Source organism: Dermochelys coriacea, chromosome 1 (assembly GCF_009764565.3).
Source record: "Dermochelys coriacea isolate rDerCor1 chromosome 1, rDerCor1.pri.v4, whole genome shotgun sequence".
Lineage (NCBI taxonomy): Eukaryota > Metazoa > Chordata > Testudines > Dermochelyidae > Dermochelys > Dermochelys coriacea.
Genome location: NC_050068.2, coordinates 311,270,683 through 311,293,210, shown reverse-complemented (window position 1 = coordinate 311,293,210; position 22,528 = coordinate 311,270,683). Strand labels below are relative to the sequence as shown.

The window sequence follows — 22,528 nt, the reverse complement described above, 5'->3', positions numbered from 1 at the left end:
TAGAATACTTCTGCCCCTATTTGAAGAGACTGGATCTGGTATCAACGATGGGTCTGATAACACACATGAGTGCAGATCATTTAGGATGCGATTATTCTCAGATCCACAATGCCTCTTTTTTATAACCCGCACAAACTAGAAGTTCTGAGGTTGAGATTTTCAAGCTGTCTCTGGGATTTAATCATGCAAGTTCTATTAATTTCTGTGGGAACTCTATAGGGCTAAATCCCCGCTGTAGCTTTGAGAAATCTCAACTTTAAGTTATGGCTCTTATAGACTATTACAATTAAATACTTTTCTGGATGCCAAAAGGTTAAATAAATTAATGAATAAATACAATATTGTAGTGTGTACTGCTGGGAGAGGGAGCAGGGACTACATTTCCCATTGGAATTCTGGTCAGCCCTTGTGCAGAAGTTCTGGGGGTATGGCAGGACAACTTATTCAGAAGGGTGGCCAGAATCTAGCCCAAAGGACGAACAGTGAAAGGACCAGTCCATTGCTAACTCTCACTTTATAAGCCATTTCTTCATTTGTGTCATACTCATTCCTGTGCCACCACGACTTTGTCTCATTGCCATTGTTATGTGGGCCATAAAACAGCCAAAGAAAAAAGAATATGGAGAAATTTATGTTTGGGGAAGGAAAAGTAGCATCGCCTTTTGGACAAATACCCAGAAAACCTCCATCCTTCGATACAATGGAAAATTTTTATCCTGTTACAATTGTTTATTGTACTAGTAGCTGAAAGCCTATGCTGTTGCTTGGGCGTTGCAGTTGAGCCAAGTAATCCTTGATCTGTGCAGTCTCCCTCAGATAACCAAATGAAACGGCTGCATGGAAATTAGCTGTTGAGTAAGGGTAGTAATTGGTTATCTCTGGATCATAATGGGCTAGGACCCTTGGCATGGTATTAGATATGACTGACTGCAGCTGTAAACTGCACAGGTGTAATCTGTAAAGTCAAATGGCTGAGAATTTAAAAACTGGATGGTAACAGACTGCAAATCCCAGTGATGATTCAATCTGCTGATATTCTGAACCAAGACATTTTGGGCTTCAAAAAGTGACACACACACAGTGTCAATCCTTGAATCTTCTTATATAACTATTTCCCCACTATTTTTGTACTTCTTCTTTACATTTATTATAAGTAGTTTCCATTCTGTTGTATTCTCTTGCACATATACAATAAGTGTAAAATAATCATTTTGGCCCAAAATCTCTGTTTTGATCATTTATTTGTAGCACCACAGTGCCGAGGAGCCCTGATTATAGATGAGGATCCCATTGCCCTAGCTCTATGAACCACACTCTTTTGGGAGAGCCACCAGAAAAATACCAGTTATGTGGATCTGAGGATCTGCTCCATTCTGAAGGAGAGAGGAATGTCAGTGGGTCAAATGTTCTCTTTGGAGGCTCTTTCTTCCTTTAAAAAAGCACAGATTATTCTGAATTAGGAGTCAAACAATGCAGATCAAAGGGAAGAATTGGGTCCTTTCTTACTTTAAGTGCACACTCAGTTCTACCAGGTCAGCCCAATTTTGATCTAAGATAATGCAAAGTGCATCCCTTTCATTATATGCCTTGTTCAGTCAGCTATAGTGATTGTTCACTGTGCATGTGAGATCAGAATTGTTATTGATAAACCCAACAGAAAGATAAAGGGTAAGAAAAATAATAATATCCTTTAAAGATTTAGAACATGGAGACTAAATTTCATTTAAGAGAATACAATATAATCTTAACCAATTTTCCAAGTAAGGATTTTGTTGTTTGTAGTTATCATTAAATGTATAGTTTGGGTAGGATGGTTCTAACCAGAGAAACTCATGTTCGTTGCAGCAGGGGATAGATCATAAAATTAAAAAACAAAGGAAAAATAAATGCATGTTTGAAATAGAAATAGGTAGTGATTTTCTGGAGGGGTCCTTTGTTTAAAATTCCAGCATCAGCTTGAAGGAAAGGTTGGGTTGATTTTCTTGCCTCTGAAGGAATTAATGCCCTCTTTCGGTCCTGCTAAATCATTCCTGCCACAGATGACTTATCCCTGGGGCTCATAAAAATATTACGTCAGAGTAGGTATTTTTGAGTCTTTCCCAAGATAGGGCACCTCCAGGTTTCCCTACAAGTTATTTATTCTGCTCTCCTTTAAATAGCACAAACACTTGAATGCTGTGCTATACTATCAATATATTGTCTGTATTTTCAACAACAAAATGTAAGCATTCCAGCAAAGTGCATTTAAAATATGTTTGTTTGCCAAGTGGCGTTGTCTCTTTTCTTGGGCATGAGATAGGCAAATGCACCTTTGATATATGGGCTTTTTCAGAGGATAAAGGGGAAAATCTCTCTGAGATCCCCTGGTTAAAGTATTGGTAGTACAGCAGTGGAAATAAAACTTTAGTCTGCTGAAAATGTATCATTTATATTTTTTTCCAAACATACTCAACTAATCCCCATAGCTTAGTCATTGTCTCCTATAGTCTTGTTTTCAGTTATTAGCAAGTGGTTTTAAAAACCCTCTTTAGGTGATATGCTGGGCCCATTCTCCCATAATGTGCAGTCAATTGTTAGACAAAATACAATTTAGTCTTCAGATCTTTTTCTCAATACAAAAATAAAATAATTACATTTTGGGGGGAGGATCCTAGGGACAGATTTAAAGTTTTATATTAAAACTGAATATTTTCCTCTGTAATGTTCTCTTCTTTAGGGGAGATATATTTCTTCATTTAAAAGATGTAGGTTAATACTGTACATTATTATGATCTGGGTGAAATGTTATGGGGTGAGATAAAACCTCATTCAAACTGATGTGTTAATGCACCCTTCACTTAGGATAGTTTTAAGAAACACTTAAGGGGCTGCACCTAAAACAAGGTCTAATAGTGTCTGTCTAGAAGCTATTGCCATGCAGGCAGGGTGGGAGGTTCCACTGAGCATGTGACCAGGTATGTGTGTCTGAGTGAGAGAGAGAGAAAGAGAGAGAGAGAGAGGGCAAAAAACACAGAAACAGAGAGGGAGAGGCAAAAAGCAAGAATGCCAAGCAGTAACAGGTAAGAACAATGTGATGCTGGAAAAAGCTAGACAGTGAACTTTTGGGTCTGTTGGCTAACAAGGCGTGGGGTTGTAAACTAAGTAACTGCTCTTTTTGTTCTTGGTCCTCCTGCATTCAGAGGAGCAGGAGTTTGTACATTCCTTGTAAATAAACAAGGAATAAACAATACATCAAAGAATACCAGACTCCTGCAATTTCTACTTCCAACTGGAACATCCCCATGGCCCTGAACTAGCTGGTCTGATCAAAAAGGATCAGTGTTATATTTTAAAAGCCAGTACTCTGTATTAAGATGAGAGGGGGGAGGAGGAGGAGCTAATAACGTTGAGGGCATGATTTAGATTAATATTAATCAAAGCTTCTTAGTTTAACCCATTATGCCTGTGTGTACTGGGTGAAATAATCCTCTCCCTGCACAAAGCCAATTGTGATGGGGTTGGGCTTACCGCTGCTTCCTAGTGGTTAGGTCACTGGATCCCAGCTCTAGCAGTCCCCCCTTTGGATGGGTAGTGACTCAGCCCTCTGCCCAGGTTGCCAATTGACTTTCACTTTACAGAGTAACAAAGTCCAACAAAATATAGGTAGTCCAAAAAGAAAGTGTCTTCAGCCTACCTCCATCCATTGTGAGTGGTGCACCCTTGACTCAAACCTTACAGTGTCTCTATCCCCCCTTATTTCTGAAGGGGTTTGTGCCCACTTCACAAAAGGTGGTAGAGTAGCACAGACCCTCCCTGTCCACTGGGCTCTGACCCAGGGATCTACGAGAGGCAGCGACTGCAAATACCCCAGAGTGCCTCCCTGGGCCACTTCCTACCATATACTTTTCCTGTCCAAGATATGATCAAAGCCCCATAAATAATCCATCAGAAGTTGGAGTGAAGGGTTCCCTAGTCCTAGGAAAAGGCTAGTCCCTCCAGTAAGCCTTCTCCCTTATAGCCAGGACTCCTGCTGTACCATTACTGAGGAGTTTCCAAGACAGGTCTCTCCTGTCTGCCTCTTTTTCAGTTCTGGCTCTCTTTTAAGCTCCTCCCCCATCTAAAGCAACAGGGGTGGTGAGGAGAAGTCACCTGTACCCAGGACTGCTCCTTAACCCTTTCTTTCCCAGTTGGGGTGTATTAATTTATTTGCAGGGAGCTAAGCAAGAACTTAGGGAGACAGAGTTCTCTGAGGCTACAGTCTACAGACAGGTTGTAAGGCTATAATGTAACCTCTGTTCCAACCAATATGCTGTAGTAATGGCCGTTGACCTTTGACGCTCCTTTTGGAAGGGTTCTCAACTAATGGATCCACATAAATAGAGATCCAGTAGTCCATGCCCCACCCCTAAGTTTTTGTTTCATACTTTCATATGTGGCACTAGCATAGACACCATCTGTTAGAAGTGCAGGGGCTGTATAAGAACTTTGCATTAATAAGACTAGGGAGATTTGACACAGTTTGCAGCCACAGTTGGATCATGTAGAGCAGGGGTTGTCAAACTTCATCGCATCGTGGTGGTGCAACCCCCTTCTGACAACAAAAATACTACAGGACCCCAGGAGGGGAGACTGAAGCCTGAGCCTGACTAAGCCCTGACCCCTGGGGGGGGGGGCAAAGCCCCACTGCCCCAGGCCAGGGGGCCAAAGCTGAAACCCAAGGGCTTCAACCTGTAACCTTAGCCCTGCCACCCAGGGCTGAAGCTCTGAGGCTTGGGGTTTGACTCTGGACCTCAGCGAGTCTAAGCCAACCTTAGCGACCCCATTAAAATTGGGTCGTGACCAATTTTGGGGTCTCAACCTACAGTTTGAGAAATGCTGATGTAGAGTATTGTCTGAGTGCCTAAAAACAAGGAATGAAATCATAGCCCCATTGAAGTCAATGGAAGCTTTGCCACTGACTTCAGTGGGGCCAGGATTTCACCCAGGATGCCTATGGCACCCTTCTTAGAATATATTATCTATCAAATGGAACCCGGGGAAGCCTCCTGCTAAGGCGCTAGTGCAGTGCATGTGCAGTGAACATATATACTATCAAACCTCAACATCTTGCCCCCCTGGACATTTTAAAATTATTTTTCCAGAAAACATTAGAGGAGCCTAATCCACATGGATTTAATAGCCTGTTTTTAAAACAAAAAAAGATAAAATTTTAAGCAATTTTTAAACTAATGGCCTGCCAAAAAAAAAAAAAAAAACCAGAAAAACCCATCTCTTCAGCCTGGCTAACTGAAATTTCTATAAGAGAAAAAACTGAATTTATATCAACATTTTAAAAAAAATCAATTCATTCTCCCAAGTAATCCTACTAAGGACACTACTATTCCAAGGCTGGTGGAGACCACAGAATGTAGCCATTCTTCTTTTTCCACTATGTTGGGTTGTGGGTTTTTTTGCACTCCTTCATCAGTTGTTGTTTATCATTATTTTAAAAGTTTTCAGCAGTGTGAAGTAGGATTCATGAAACGTTCTCAATCAGCAGTGGAGCCTGAGAGTGGAGTTCTCTACGCACATCAGGTATAGCAATGAGCAGTGACAGCACAAACTTCCCCACAATGCCCAGCCACTGTGCTGGAAACTCAATACTGACCTGGAAAAGCCATCTGGAGAGGTGAAAGGATAGGGTAGACTCCATGTCCATGTAGTCTTCTGTTGCTAAAACTGTCACAAGGTTGCCGAGCTTGTGTTAGTAGGACTGGTTTTGTGAGTGGATACCTGCCCACTGGAAACTGGTCTTAAAACCAGTGGTCTATATGAAATGAGTTTGGTGAACAGCTGTAAGATATTAATAACTGTTGGTGATTGCAATCCTGAGCAGAATTCAAACTGACAATATAGAGCTCAAAAGTTCTGTGTTCCAGTCCCAATTTTCTTTTTGTTTAGTAATTTAATTGTTAATGTGCTGTTATCCCAGATTCCCAGAAGACCCGATGTAGTGTTGGAATCAAGACGGCGACTCATGGCCACTGAAGCACAAGTGACAGATGAATACTATCCACTGAATGTGACCAATGGAACTAACACATGCATCCTTTTTTATGCCAGTAATTTCAGCCTCACAGTCAACAAATCAGTTCCTGTGGATTTGACAAATTTAACATTTGTGTCCCGTAAGGTGGACTTCAGTTCATCTGTTTGTTCAGCCACCAATGCAACGTAAGTGGGACAAAGATCCATGTCATAAAATGATGTGATTCTAACAGCTAATCAGAAGTAGTGAAATTTCAACAGGCTAATACTAATTTAATAAATCACCTTGGATAAAATACCCCAAGTTTCATTTTCTTGTAGGAAAATGACAGAGGCAACACCACAGGAATCATTTAATCTTGGTTTCTGTTTTTTATGACTGTTTTTCCTTGTTTGCTTATGAGAGTACAGTTAAAATGAATTTGGGCTAGAATAGTTATCTTTACTTTCCTCAGTGCCTCTGAGCTGCGGTATCTCATCTTCTGTTAGCACCTTGTCTCTCTTCTACAACCACTGAAACCTCCAGTAGCATTAGTGAGACAGCAATTTCATTGTAAGATTTCCCAACGGTGAAGCTGTGCCAATACGTGGTATTAATCCAGCTGTGAGTATGTTCATAGAACAAGGTCTCTTGTCATTGCATTCTCTGTTTTCCATTCCTTTAAAGCACCCACTGGAGGGAGATGAAGCATTTCTGTTTTAAATGTTTGTCATATTTTATCCAGTTTACTGTATCTTTTTGCTGTGTAATTTCTTTGTAGTTATCTATTGATTTGGAAAATGGAGTTTGATTTTAAGAAGTTGCAATGCCCTAATTTAAACTGACACACTTTAACATTTAAAATATTTCTTTATTCGTAGGTTATCGTTGAACTATACTGGGTTAGTGGCTGGAATCAATAACCTAAAAATAAGGTATCTTTATGGTTTATTCATAAAATCTTTCTACTTGAGGTGCATCTGTAAATTAGTACATAAACAGAAGAGGATCAAGTGCAAATACCATTTTTTAAATTCACTATTTCTGTTCTGAAATAAGGTTATAATGGGTCATAGAGTTATGTTGATATCTTTCAAAAATATTACAAATTAACCAGTTTTTGTTTCTCTGTGCTGACTCTTTTTACAATGCATGGAAGAATCATGAACCAATAGGATAGACCCTTATATATAGTGTAGGATGCACATGTAACTTTAAAGATCCATAAACCTTTTTGATGTCCACAGATAAGGTCCTCTCTTAATTAAAAAAAAGAGTGTAGCAAAACAATTAAGTTCATAGGACATTGGCACATGAAGTCTCCTATTGCTAGCAGTGTCAAAAGTGTACCCATTTCACATGCTGATCTTGGGTTTAAGAATCATTTACTTAATCATATCCATTATAGGACCATTCTGCAAGCCAGAATAAATATAGCAAGGATAGTGATGTGTAAGTAAGTCTAACATCTAAACAGTAGTTCCATATCCATCGCTGTGCTTGATTATTATTCAGTGAGCACTATCGGTGTATTCAGTGTTTCGCAAAATGAAACAAAAGAAGTCAATAATGGAATTTACAGTCTAATGGCCCAGTGCTGCAAGGTGCTGAAAATCTGTGAGTGGGTGACTGCTGTTGCATATTTAAATGTAATAATTATTCATGATGTCAAATAACTGGCTCAGTTGGAATTATTTTAACAGATTATTAGTCAAAGATTAATACAGCTCTCTACAGAATACAGAAAGAAAGTATATTTTGCCACCTTTTATGAATGATGAAAAGATGGCACCCTCTTCTCTTCTTCTGTAAGAAGTGGAATGCTGGCAGTTTGCTCATTCCCAGTCTAACTCCTCAAACCTCTCACCTTTTATAGGATGTGAGACAAAGAAGTTCCTTTGTGGGGAGGGAAAAGTTACTTTCCCACAATTGATTTCACTATGTTTTGTTTTTGATATTTCATTTTACCTAATTACTTATGAAATTTCTTCTTTGGTACCTTAATTTACCTGACTGGTAAACTTAAAGGGATTTCTAACCCAGTTGTTATCTGTAAGAACACCTGTTTGAACAAGCCTTTTAATCTAATCTAAAAACATATTTCAATGGGTCATTATTTCATAAATCACAGAAAACATCTATGATAACAAATGTTGCTTATCAAGCACAGAACATAATAGAATTATAATAATCCTGTATCAATTATTTATTATAACATACTTTTGTGGTGATAGACATCTTTATTAGTTTATAGAAATTCCCTTCCAGAACATCAGTAGTGATAGAAAATTGTACACATTCTTTCATTTGATCACACACTAGCTCAGTTTCAGAATGAACACTATGAAGTCTTAAAATTCAGATACACTTTTGGCTAATACAGTGAGGATTCCAGGAATGTAGTCCGCATGCAAAGAATTATGAGTTTAACATACAAAAATAATAAAAGGTTAATATTTACTAACACTGCCTTCAAACTAAGCAAACTAGAGAAATGTGGCTTAGACGAAACCATTACAAAGTGTAGTAGTACAGAGACCATACTCAAAGGATAGTTGTCAATGGTTCACAGTTGAGCTGGGAGGATGTATCTAGAGGGGTCACACAGGGATACCATCTGCCCTGGATCCGGTACTATTCCATTTTTATTAATGACTTGGATAATGGAATGGACAGCATGCTTATAAAGTTTGCAGAAGACACCAAGATGAGGGGTTGCAAGCATTTGGAGGACTAGATTAGAATTCAGAATGACCTTGATAAATTGGAGAATTGGTCTGAAATCAAGATGAAATTCAAAACAGATAAGAGCAAAGTACTACACTTTGGAAAGAAGAAAATCAAATGCACTGATATAAAACAGGGAATAACTGGCAAGGCAGAAATACTGCAAAAAGGGATCCAGGGGTTGTAGTGGATCACAAATTGAATATGGGTCAACAATGTGTTGCAGTTATGCAAAAGGCTAACATCATTCTGCGGTGTATTAAAAAGTGTCATATGTAACAAAAGGGAGGTAATTGTTCTGCTCTGCTCAGCACTGGTGAGTCCTCAGTTGGAGCACAGTGTCCAGTTGTGGCTACCTCATTTTAAGAAAGATGTGGGGAAAATTGGAGATACTTGAGAGGAGAATGACAAAAAATGATAAAACAGTGGCCCCTAAACTGTGGGGCATGCCACCCTAGGGGGCACAGAGGAATGTCCGGGAGGGGGGGCATGGCAGGCTGCCAGCTCCCACTCTCAGCCCCTGCCTTCTGGCCATGGCTTCTGGTTCCTGGCTGCAGCCCCCAGCCCAGCCACGACTCCGCTCCCAGCCCTGCGGGGGACTCATGGATGCTTTCCATTACTGGTAAAGCGGGGTACCAGACTAAAAGTTCGGGCACCACTGTGATAAAAGGTTTAGATAATGTGACCTATGAGGAAAACTGGGTGAGTTTAGTCTTGAGAGGAGAAGACCAAGAGAGGATCCGATAAGTCTTCAAATATGTTACAGGTTGTTGCAAAGAGGATGGTGATCAGTCATTCTCCATGGCAACAGAAGGTAGGACAAGAAATAATCAACTTAATCTGATGCAAGGAAGATTTTAGGTTAGATATAGAACATTTTTCCTAACTATAAGGATATTTAGAGATATTGTGGAATCCCCATTAAGAATAGGTTAGACAAACACCTGTCAAGGATGGTCTAGGTATATGTGGTCCTGCCTCAGAATGGGGGGGATGAACTAGATGACCTCTTGAGGATCCTTCAAACCCAAATTTCTATGATTCTCTAACTCCTATGGAGTTCTGTAGCTTGGGGATGCAAAGAGAGATGAGAGCAGAGGAGTATGCAGGAGCTAGATTGTACAGTGTCTTACAGACAAGCATGTAAATTTGAAAGGATAGAAAGTGGCTGGAGCAACAAATAAGACAGGTGATTTTTGCAGATGTGTTTTGGATGGGTTGAAGAGGGAAAGACAGAGGAAGACTAGGAAGAGGTTAGGGAAGCCAAAGAGAAGAAACTTGCTATAGTTAAGGTCTGAGGTTATCAGGGTTTGAACAAGGTTTTTGTAAGTGGGAATAGAGAAGAAAATGGCAGCAAATTCTGAGCCTGGGTGAATTGGGGTTTTGCCAAGGGTTACAGAGAAGGAAAAAAGTAGAGACGTTTTGGAAGGTAAATTGAGTTCCATTTTTGACACGTTAAATTCAGGTTGGCAGAGACACATCCAGAAGGAGATGTGTCACAGAGCCAGTCGGAGATGAGAGTTTAAAAGGAAGGGGAAATGTCCGGGATATAGAGAGGAGTGTGCAAGTCAGCATGATAGTTGATAGCAATCATGATAGGAGGTGATAGTTGATAGCAATAATATGACATGTTTTGTTTAAAAAAAAGATGTAAGGGGGAATATAGCACAGGGGAGATTATTTTAGTTAAAATTGTTCCCATTTTGACCCAAGCGATTACCCAGTATATGGGGTCTTGCAGGTTGTTTCTGTTAGGAGGAGAAATTAATGATGAATCAGGTATTTCTTTGATTCAATTCTGTTTATTTACAAGGATGTACAAAGGGCTGCTTCCCCGAACACAATGAAAAGCAAACAGGAGACAGTTTTTGCTCTCAGTTCCAAACCACTTTCAAGCCAGAACTTTGCCCAAAACCTCTCTTGGCTTTTTCTCAGGTTCATGCTACAAACACTTCTTTGGCTGTTTCTGGTGCTTCTCTTCTCTGTGCACTTCTGTGTTGTTTCTGCCACTTCTGTCTGCCTATTCTTTGGCAGCTTGTTGCATGTATATGTGCACACACCCCTCTCTGTAGCCCTCACACACACATACTCTCCATCCAAAACAATGCCCAGCCCCCCACATTTGCATTTAGCTTCCACCCACAAAGCTCAGTTTCTGAGTAACCTTGTATGTGGCCTGTATTTCAGGTGGTGGTTCCTATTGTTTCAGCTATCTTATTCCATATAGGCGCCTAACTGCTTCTTACAGTTATCCTGAATGAAGGGCAAGAGTCAAACCCAACTTCAACAAGGTTTCATTCAACCCCGAGCATAACCACATGTTTCCTAGAATATATAGGGGGTAAAGATTCCTACAAAATACTATAAATCTTAAAGCACTTAAAAGACGTACCTGGACTGATATTATGTCGGCAAAACAGAAAATTAATTGAATTGAAGAGAATTAAAGTTTTAAAAGACTGTTTGTTGGGGGAGAGGCAGTTTTGTTAGACCTCACAACAGTAAATCCAAACCCAGGGGAATGCTAATATAGAAACAGAAGACTCTGGAATGTGAAAAGTTAATGTCAGATTTCAATGGCGGTGAATAAGAAGATGAAATGTGACATTAATACATGTATATGGACTTAATGAGGATTATTCAGACCTATGTGTAGTCATCTGTTTGCTAAAATCAGTCCTTTTTATTAATTATTTGGAGATAACTTTAATATGACCATGAATCCCAGATTCATCTAGAGAAGAACAAATGTAAAGCAACTGGGAAAGATTTTAGTGTAAATTAATGCTGTCTGGAGAACACCCAGTATAGGAGCATGTTTTCTCCCTCAGTCTAGAATATGTTTTTGTGTTCTTGGAGCCTGCCATAAAGGAGGCAGACATGCTCCCAGTGGTTCTCTTAGATCATGCTCTATCTATTTAATCAGATAGCTAAATTGCAAATGTAAACCCTTCCTAATAAGATGGGAACACTTAACTATACGTACTGTACTTACCATCTGTTGTCCTCCAAATACTTTACTAACATTAACTAAGCACTTCTCAGAACATGCTGTGAGGTAATTATCATCATTCCTTTTCACTGATAGGGAAGGTTAGAAAGAAAGGTTAAATTACTTCCCCAAGGTGACAGAATAAGTGTCTAATTGAGGATTAGAACTCAGGTCTTGTCTACATGGCAAGTTAGTTTGTGGCAAGCCAGGACATGGATCTACAGTGCACAAGCATGCTGCATACCAACTGGTTGTGTGGACTCTACTACTATGCACTAGATCCCCTGAATTTGCAGTGCACAGTAAGAGGGTCCACGTGGCCAGTTAGTATGTGGCAAGCTAGTGTACTGTAGATTCACATCCTGGATTGCCACGCACTAACTCACTGTGTATACAAGCCCTAAGGCTTCCTGGTTCTTTACTTATACTACAAGTTCACAGCCCTGTATGAGACAACCACTTTGTTGAACCTATGGAAGAGGAGAAAGCCCACAGGATACCCTAAAGGGATCACTTAACAGAATTTCCTCCATGTCTCCCTCCAAGGGCTTCCTTTCTGAGTCACTGAGCAGAAGGGGGTTGTGACATGCAAACCCCACAGATCTTAAGCATCCAAGGGTAGAACAAAGTGCAGCTACATGAATCCAGACCTATCCCGTATAGCAGCACAGCTTCCTAGGAGGTTAATTGGCTACACACCCATTGTCTTGCACAAAAACCCCACTTTAAATGTTCGAAACGGTAAATCAGTAAGGTCCATAAGGGGCATTGTATTGACAATGGCTTCTCCCCAGTTATGCTTACCCCATACTGCTGAGATCCAAACACCAGGAGTTCCTGCAGAGGAGCCCCACAAGCTGCCAGGAATGGATGAGCCACTGTCCTCCACCCAAGTTCCACCTTCCTTAGATCTCCTTTTTGGAACAATCTTGGGTCTGCCTGTGCTTGAAAGGTTACTATGAAACCTACAGCCGAATCATATCTTGGAGGCTTGTGAATAACTGTCAGTGAAGTGGGAGTTGCTTGCACATGTCTGAGCACAGAATTTGGCTTTTACAAATTCTGTGATATAAATAAGGACATAGCCCACCTGAAATTAGTTTGGGAAACATTTTAGGAGATGGCCTAAGGAGATGAAATCTAAGGGAAGAAAATAATTGGATAGAGTAAATAATTGAAAGCAGAACTGAAATTATTGGATGGCAGCTTGAAAACAAAGTAGCAAGCCCCATCTAAGGTACATGAAAATAGGTTAGAATTAGAAAGGGTATTAAACTACAAAGCTTACATTCTCCTCCATTGGGGCTCTAAGAGCTATTAATACAATGGGAAAAGGACTCATAGAAACATGCAACAATATAATAAAACATTGATGCCCTCTATCTGAACAGCCTCAGGTAGAACAATAAGTGAAAGAGGGGTGACCACCACAGAATTTAGAGAATTTCAGAAGGTCTTTTAAACTTCAGCATACAGCAAATATGACAGGATTATCTGGGGCATGTTTATTTACGCATTGTTAAAAAGAAGTTTTTTGCTCTTCCAAGACTGCATAAGAGAGACACTCTAGTCTCATAAGTAGTAATTGAGACAGACAATAAAAAAGGGATGGGACGTCCACTGAAGAGAATGGTTTCTCCTGATAACTTTATTTACAGTTCAAAGTGTGGTTTTTCTCTGAAAAGCCACAAAGTAAAATGGCACATGCTACCTCATCAATTCTTAAGGTCTGTGTATATTCAAAATCATATCTGCTCACTTCAGTGACAAAAAGAGAATTATTTCATTTTACTCCTCTGAGCCCCACAGAGGCTAACTGCTAGTCCTGAAAACTCAATCTAGGATATGAGTGTCAAACTTGTTCTCTTCCTTCTTCTAGATCATAAATAGATCAATATTTACTAAATTCCAACTTGTTCAAAGACACTTAGGGCTGAAGGAGGTTAATGTGGAGGCATAATTTGGCCAGCAGAATTGTTATTAAAGGTGATGGATGCATGAAAAAAAAGTACTCAGTTTGACACTCAGATCCTGAATTGAATTTTCAAGACTCGCAGTTAGGAAAACCTTACACTGAGAAAATTTGATCTGAAATCTGAGGAACAAAGAGGATTCTACTTTCCCAATAGAACCATATTTTAATGATTATTAGAACCCCATGTTAACTGAATCCTTGAATCAAGTATTAAAGTGTCTGTCTTCCACTATGAACAGTTTCCTTGTGTACCACCAAAAGGTAAGACGATAATTCCTCACTGAAATTTTCTGCTGCCCATGTTTCTGCTGCCCAATCTCTTTATAGTATAACTTTTTCCATGTCAGTTTGACTCTATTTATTCTGTTTTTCTTCTCTCTAGATTTCTAATGACAAACAAGTTCTATGCAGGCTCTGCTCGAAAATGGTTTACTTTAGATTCTGTTGAGATTGCACATGACAACCAAGTGGTCGCTAGATTTAATGTCTCCACCATCTCTGCTCCTGCGGAGTATTCATTTCATTGTCAGCTGGTGGGGACCAGCAGTCTCTGTGGGGCTAAGCTGATTCCAGCCAACAGTGGAGCAAAGAGCTGGGAGGTTTACCTTTCAGAGTTCCAGGTGAGTGCACTGCCATTTCAGAGGCAATTCCAGAGACAATTACTTGCTAGAGTATGTGTTGAACAGCATATATTCATAACACCTGTACTTTTAGTTCAACTCTAAAAAAACATTAAGAGAAAGCTATTTGCTCACTATGGGTGCTATTCAACAGGGGAAAGAGGGAGCAGGCAGCTTCTGAACAATAACATGAGAACAACTGAAAAAAAACAAATCACTATAAAGTCATCCACAAAAAGGAAAAAACAAAACAATAGACAGTACTCAATACTCAAAACAATACTCAATCAGGGCAATGGGGATAGGAGAAGATATATTGTAAAATGGGACCCTATCCCAACCTATGTTATCTCGATGGCACAAGCAGCAACTGCTCTCTCACTGCCTCCAGCTTTACCCAGGGGTACAGGTGGGTGTAGTTCCCCACCTGTGGGAAGGAGTGGGACATGAGTCATTCCAGGAGACTTCCTTCACTCTGGTCTATCTAGTGAAGCTATACCAGCACCCCCTGGCCTTCTGGGTCCCCAGAACACTCTGGGATTGGCTTTAAGGCTGCAACCCAATTACTCTCCCTCTTGAGGGATGTCACATGTGCTAGTGAGACCCCGGGACTGAGCCTGAACACTGGAAACTATAGCAAGGGAGCTTCCAAATTGCCTCACCCTCTTGTCACAGTACCTCCTCCCTAGTTGCTGCTCTTACCCATGTCAGATCCATCTGTGAGGTTGAGTACTCCCACCCAGTTACCAGAGGGACTCCTAATAAGTAACATACCCCTAACTGGGGTACTAACTTTATCTTGATCTAAACTGTTTCAAAGGGCACACACACAACACACCAAAGCAAACAAAATAGCTTTATCTGTCTCAGAAACAGCTAAAAGTGGGAGAGAACTTGTTAGCAGGTTTCTAAATATACTGAAGAGTTGAAAGGTTTTAAAATATATTAAAGCCATCATTATGCTATTTCCTATACCCAGGTGAAAAGACATACTAACCTATGTACTCTATATGTATACACATACACAAAATCCCACTTTAAATGGCAACAGTCTCTTCTATGATATGCAAAAAGAAAAGGAGTACTTGTGGCACCTTAGAGACTAACAAATTTATTAGTAAAACTTGACTCTCGGTTTGATAGCCCCAGCAGGGGTGTGTGATGAGGTTAATGCCCCGCCACTGGGTTATGACTTCACTCAGAGTTCCACGCAAATCATCACAGCAATGTCCAGGCACCTCTTTTTTCTCCTTTTGTGCAAGCCCCAAAACTTCCCCTACAACAGAAAGCCTTGTTCAAAAGTTCACTAGATGCTGTTCCCCAGTAGGCTGTAGTGAATGAAGAAGACCCAGCTCCCAAGCGGGTGAATACGCTGTACTCTTTGCAGTTTTCTCAGCTTGTGGTTTCTAAGCTAGTCGTTCCCAAACTCTTTGGGCAACTATTTGACTTGTCTGGAACAACCAGTGCCCCTCCATCCTCTCACTGTATTCTCTCTGATATCCAGTGAAGCTCTGACGATTCCAGTATAGGTCTTTTCATAAGATTAGGGTTCAGAGTGCTCAAGCACCACTAAAAGCACAGTTCTTTGGGAGGTGAGCAGTGATTGCAGTCCAGAGTCCAGCACAGAATCTGGTCATTACTCTGTACTAGTCACAGTGGCTGAAGTACCAGCACCAGTGTATAGATCAATGGTGGGAATGACTGTTCTAGAATTTTGAGGTTCCTTTTACCAAATGCTTCCTACTTTCCCTTTAATGCTGTCTGTATAGTCTACTAAATGAAAGTTCTTTGTTGTTTTTAAAGCTGCATCCAGGCTTTTCATTTTTCTTCAGTGTCTGTCAGACTTGTTAGTAGCCCCTTTTGCTCAGGGCAAATGCCCAAGACACTGAAGCCAGGAATTTTAGGATTTTCAAGGCTAAACTATTTCAAACCTCAGTTTTTATATGTTGCCCTTGAGGATACCCCACACAATCTACATAACAAACATGAAGTGAGCTGTAGCTCATGAAAGCTTACGCTCAAATAAATATTTTAGTCTCTAAGGTGCCACAAGTACTCCTTTTCTTTTTTGCGAATACAGACTAACACAGCTGCTACTCTGATAACAAACCTATGTTAAGGTTTTGTTAAAGGTCAAATGATTAGGAAACTCCATTCAAAATGTACAATACACTGCACAAAATACAATTTCATTTTAAAAATAAAAACTAGTAAATACAGAACAAGCAAACCTATAACAATGATGCTAACTGAAACACTAGAATTTAAACATACAGTAGGCTGGAATCCTTATCAAAAGATTTATATAAAAATAATTAACTAGGATTATGCATCTATGTATTTTTAACTCCTACACAGGTGGCAAATCTGCAGGGAGCTGCATTTTTATTTGCCAGCTGGGATCCAACAGCATCCCCATAGTAATGATCAAATATCAAAAAAGCAATAAAAGAACGTGAAATAAACTACAGTTGTTTCATAAAAGTAAACATAGCATTTCAAGAATATATAATTAAAGCTCCCACCTAAAGGTTTGCTAGGCATAATCCTGCTTGAATAAGGAATAATAAATACTACCACATACAATAAAATTCAGTCTTCCTGGCTGTAGCGCCAACAAATTTAATTGCCCTAGTAAAAACGGTTCGATCCCTCTGTTAAGTACCTTAGAATGTCCTGGAAGAATGGTAACAAGCATGTATTGTTTCACAGAAGCTCAGTCCTTTGAGAACCAAAATGACATGAAGCATCATCTGCTTTTTTTCAGTCAATCTTTCAAAACCATATTGTGTGACTCCCATTCAGCTTTGGTGTGATGTCTAAACAGTGGCTTAACGAAGAAATGCCCTGACAAACGCATCACTTACTAAAGCTGTGTCAAAACTCAGCCTCCCAACCCAAATGTTTATTTTCCATAATCCTGCTTGAGTCAGAAACATACAATTGGATATAGTGCAAAGCAGTCAGTATTAACAAGTTAACTGCTATGGTAACAATGGGAACAGTCTTTAATTCTTGAAAGAGGCCCAAGTATGCTGGTACCTCCAAAAATGTCTTTACCTCCACAGGGCTCTAGTTTTGCAGATCATGCAGAATTGCACTAACTATCATTTTGGCAAGCCACAGTAGTAACTGAATGAGAGACAGTGCATGCACATTTCCAAACACTACAGATAATCTGGGTTGCAAAGGTTTGCAACTCAATCTGCCTCCTAGAGCTGTGAAATATTTTTTTATTTATTTTCACTAAGCAATTATTTTATAAATGTGTTCACATTCATTAAAAATTATTAAATACAGCCCTGGGAAAAATAAAACAAAAACAGCTTCTCTGGGGGATGCTCCACCCCCACCATCTCTTGATGAATTGGGGACACAAAAGACATATGGACAAAAGGGACAAAGACTTCATTCTTACTAGCTAGAAATCCAAATTACTCTTTCATGTGGAAACCTAAGCATTTCTAGTACAAACACCATATTACTACTACAAAATCACACTATAGTTCATGGCAGGTCAATGAATGATAGTGATGTGTCCCCATGTATGTCCATTTTGCTGTTTCTATGGTAAATTTGTATTTCCGAATTACATACATACGTAATTATATACAGAGAAAAATATATTAGCTATCTTTGGAATTCTGCTTTCTTGTTTATATCTGCATGGTGGGGAAAGATGATTCAAACAACTAACTTTCACAGAAATATACAGTGTTGCCAACTCTTGTGATTTTTATCAAAAGTCTTATGGTATTTGATGTTTTTCTTAAAGCCCCATCTCCCAAAGTCATGTGAATATGTGAGAATCTCAGTTCTTTTTTTTTTTTCCCTCCCTACTCCTCAAGTAAGTTTCTAGCTTTCAGAGTTGTGGAAAAAAGCTTAAAAACACACCCTAATGCTCAAACACTGAAATAAAATAAAATAAATAAAAAGAACCCCAAAGGTATTATTTTTTTTAAATGTCATGATTTTTAAGCCAACCTCATAATTTTGGGAGCCCGACTCATGATTTTTGAACGTTTAGGTTGGCAAAGCTGAAACAGTTATTAAGTTACATTGGTCTCATGCCTCCCTTGGAATTTTACCTTTAAAATATTCCCAAGTCTCTGAAGTTTGGAAGCACAACTTCCTTTTTGTAAAACAAATAACTGTCATGCATCTGAAATTTCCTGAAAGGAGAGAGAAATTGAAAAATTGTGCTGAAAAGGAGTTGGTGCTCACTCCTCTTCAATAGGAATTGAGGCCTGAATAAAGACTGGGAGTGAATACCAAGGAAGGGGGGGGGGGGAATCACTTTTGTAGAGCTAATGAGGCCAATGCAATAAAGGTGTCCCGTTTCAAACAGTTGACAAGAAGATGTAAGTAGCAGCAGAGGGAAATTAGTTTTTTGCAGGCCTAGATTTTGTAGTGAATGTACAGATCTTAAAAGTAAGTTTTGTTGTGTAAATTCATTTGGGCTCACCTATTTTTTTCTTGTTCTCAGATTCAAGGCTTCAATATTAATAATAACCAGTTTTCCTACGCAAGCGACTGTACATCTTTCTTCTCCCCTGGAATCTGGATGGGCTTGGTGACGTCAATAGTTTTATTATGGATCCTGACCTATGGAATCCACATGATCATGCAGCTCACAACAAACAGTAGATTTGATGATCCCAAAGGCCAAGCTCTGTCAGTTCCTCAAACAGAGTAGCAATGGATTGTTTTGACATTACTTAAATGTTTCTTATTAGTAAGATTACGGTTTTGTCATGGTTATTTTTAGTAAATGTCAGGGACAGGTCACGGGCAATAAACAAACATTCACACAAGCCCACGATCTGTCGGTGACTTTTACTAAACATAAGGGGTGGGGGCTGACTGCTGGGGGGGGCAGACAGCCCAAGCCCACCATCAGGGGAGGAGGGGGGCTGAAGCTGGAGAAGTCAGAGAGGTTTGTTAAAATCATGGACTCCGTGCCCTCCATGAGTAAATTATATCCTTACTTATTAGTGATGTATGATTTTTATGTTCTTTCCACTTTATAGTGAATATACCCTAAGCAGTTAGTGTAACAGAAAGGTTTAGTAAAACTCCACAAATATGGACAACGAAATCCTTCCTGAGAAAGGGAACCTTATTCTTGGCAACACTGATAATTCTGCCAGCTGTTACCCATTTGTTCACAGTTGTCTGAGTTAGTCTACACTGAGATTAAAAAGCCACTGGCATAGAATCTCAGAGCCCAGGTCAGCTGACTCAGGCTTGCAGGGCTCAGGGCTAAAAGTTGCAGTGTAGATGATTGGACTTAGGAATCATAGAATATCAGAGTTGGAAGGGACCTCAGGAGATCATCTAGTCCAACTCCCTGCTCAAAGCAGGCACAATCCCCAATTATTTTTTTTTGCCCCAGTTCTCTAAATGGTCCCCTCAAGGATTGAACTCACAACGCTGGGTTTAGCAGGCCAATGCTCAAACCACTGAGCTATCCCTCCCCCCAGGGCAAGATCCCAGGCTCTGAGGCTCTGCAAGGTGGGAGGGTCTCAGCCCAGGCTCCAGCCCAAGCCCCAATGTCTACACTACAGTTTTATAACCTTGTAGCCCAAGACCTATGAGCCCAAGTCAGCTAACCCAGGCAAGCCACGGTTCTTTTATCCCACTGTATACGTACCCTTAGAGGCCTGAGGAGAAGCCAATGGCAGCCATGACTCTAACCAGCCATTAGAAAGAACAGTAAGAACTTCCAGCAGATTCATTATTCTTGGAGAGAGGAGGAGGTTGGGTGCTTGTTTTTTTTTTTTTAAAAAAGGCATTTCTATGGTATTTTGGAGATAATTTTAGAAAGAGTTTTTTGAGAAATTGTCTATTGAAACTTCTCAAGTCTCCTTTCAAGCTTTTCCCCCTAAGTATAGAGAATATCACAAAAAAGATATTAATTACACAAGAGGCAAAAAGGTGAAGTTTTTGATGACAATTAATATCTGTATTTTATTTTGGCAGTGTGAGTAACAGCTGGGAAAGTAGTAGAGATACATAAATGAAGTGGAAGCATGTTTTGAAAATGTTTACCTTTTAAAAAAAGACAACATTATTCAGACTACCCTTCAGAGATGGCAGGAACTTTACAAAAATGCAACTTCTGAATTATTGCTAGAAACTAAAGTTAAATGGGAATGGAAATTTAAAAATGAATATTGGAAACAGAGATTAAAATAATGTTACCCTGTCATGACAGAAAGTATATTTTGCATATATTTGAAGAAAAAAAATTAGTCTGGGGTTTGTAAAAGCCAATGAGAGTTTGGTGCCTAATTCCCGTTTCAATTTTAATGGGATTTGGCTGCCTAACTCCCTTAAATGCCTTTGAAAATTCCAGCCTTAAAAGAGACCTGCAAAGGATTTGTTCAAAATTGAAAACCTATTTGTAGGGTTCCAAAAGGAGAATCTTTCTTGCTGTTGTTCAGAAATATGTCAAGCCATTTATTGTAGAAAAATGCAAATGTGTGTATCTCTGAGGATTCCTAGATACTCTTTTGTTTTAAAAACAAATCTCTTAGAAGAGCCTTCAGCATATAGTGAAAAACTATGGGATCATTACATACATCGGCATTACCAAATGCAGTTAGCACCTGGTTGAAGGTCCAACATAATCACTCTAGATCAATTGTCTTGTTAGCAGACTTCTCCTGAGAAAACCAGACAAGTATACACTAAATAAATAATAGACTAAGGCCATGTCTACACTGCACTTTCGTCGTTAAAACTTACGTAGCTCAGGGGTGTGAAAAAAACCTTCCCCTGCATGATGTAAGTTTTAACGATGAAAAGCGCCAGTGTGGACAGCGCATTGTCAGTGGGAGATGCTCTCCTGGTAATGAAGCTACCATCCCTCGTTCAGCTACATTGCACACCTTACAGCTGTGTGGTGCGAAATGTAGACACAACCTAAATCAAGTGACTTTGGAAAGTTTTTCAAAATCTAATGTTATGTAATGTATCACAATGAAAAATGGTGGTCTAGGGTTAGTTTTTACAAAAAAAAATTAGGTCATGTTAGAATGCCAACCTTGAAGAGCTGTGTTAATTAACACAATGTTAAACTCAATCTTTCAGTCAGTGTAGACAGTACCAGTTATGTTTAATATTGACTCAGCTGGCTGCAAGTAACTTCCTTAACATTCTCCCTTTTGAGCTATCAGGTTGTAGCATTGCAGTGACTATGAAAATGAGATAACATTATGTTAATGCAGTAGTTTGTCTACATGAGGACGCTCTTGTGAAGTAAGGTGGGGTGTGAATTTAAAGCCCAAGAGCTATTCCACACTAGCTCCTCTGACGCTCTTAAAGCAAATTGAGTACCTTTTAGTGAATTCACTTAATCCACTTCCAAAATGTGTTCAAAAGCCTGAACACATTAAAACTGAGCTGAATGCTTGTACAATTCAGAAAAATATTGTGCCTTCTCTCCAGTTGTGGTAAATGAAGGGGGAGCTCCCTTTTATGGACCCAGCCAGCCAGTTAGCTATACAATTCTTCTAATAGCTGCTCTCCACTTGCTTTACCTGTAAAGGATTAAACGTCTCACTGCGATGCATAGGTAAAAGGAAGTGAGTGGGCACCTGGCCAAAAGAGCCAATGGGAAGGCTAGAACTTTTTAAAATTGAAACAAGACTTCCCTTTTGTCTGTCTGTCTGTTCTCAGGGAGAAGCAGACACAGAGCAACTATGCTTTAAAAAATTTGGGGCCAGGTATGAAAAATAATCGGTATATCTAGAAACTACCCATTTAAAATCCCAGATATGTAAGTAGATTAGGAAATGTCTAGGAAGACGTGATTAGGTTTATCTCTTTTTATTTCTTTATGGCTTGTGGACTCCTCTTTGCTAACCGCAAATCATAGAATATCAGGGTTGGAAGGGACCTCAGGAGGTCATCTAGTCCAACCCCCTGCTCAAACCAGGACCAATGCTTTTGTTTTGCTTGTTAAGGTGGACCTCAAGAACATTATTCTTGATGCTTAATCCTTGTGTTTTTTTTAAATCTAACAATAGCCTGAGTTTCCAGATGTATTTTCTTTCTTTTTGTTCTTAATAAAATTTACCTTTTTTAAGAACAGGATTGGATTTTTGTGTCCTGAGAGATTTGTGCATACGTTGCTTAATTAGCTGGTGGCAACAGCTGATTTCCTTTGTTTTTCTTTCTCAGCTCTTCCCCAGAGGGGTGAGAGTGAAAGGGCTTGAAGGTAC

The 22,528-nt window shown here is 39.6% G+C and overlaps 1 protein-coding gene across 4 annotated transcripts in view; it reads left to right on the top strand.

Annotated features, from left to right (window-relative positions):
* The window catches only part of LOC119857604 (V-type proton ATPase subunit S1-like), an 86,975-nt gene extending 67,354 nt beyond the window's left edge, over window positions 1-19,621 (top strand). For all 4 annotated transcript variants that reach the window (XM_043495838.1, XM_038406770.2, XM_043495833.1 and 1 more), the window contains 4 exons: window positions 5,951-6,192; window positions 6,868-6,921; window positions 14,063-14,300; window positions 18,787-19,621. In XM_043495838.1, coding sequence (XP_043351773.1) covers window positions 5,951-6,192; window positions 6,868-6,921; window positions 14,063-14,300; window positions 18,787-18,996 — 744 coding nt within the window. In that variant the 3' untranslated portion in view covers window positions 18,997-19,621. The remainder of the gene's footprint in view (window positions 1-5,950; window positions 6,193-6,867; window positions 6,922-14,062; window positions 14,301-18,786) is intronic.
* The last annotated feature ends 2,907 nt before the right edge of the window (window positions 19,622-22,528 follow it).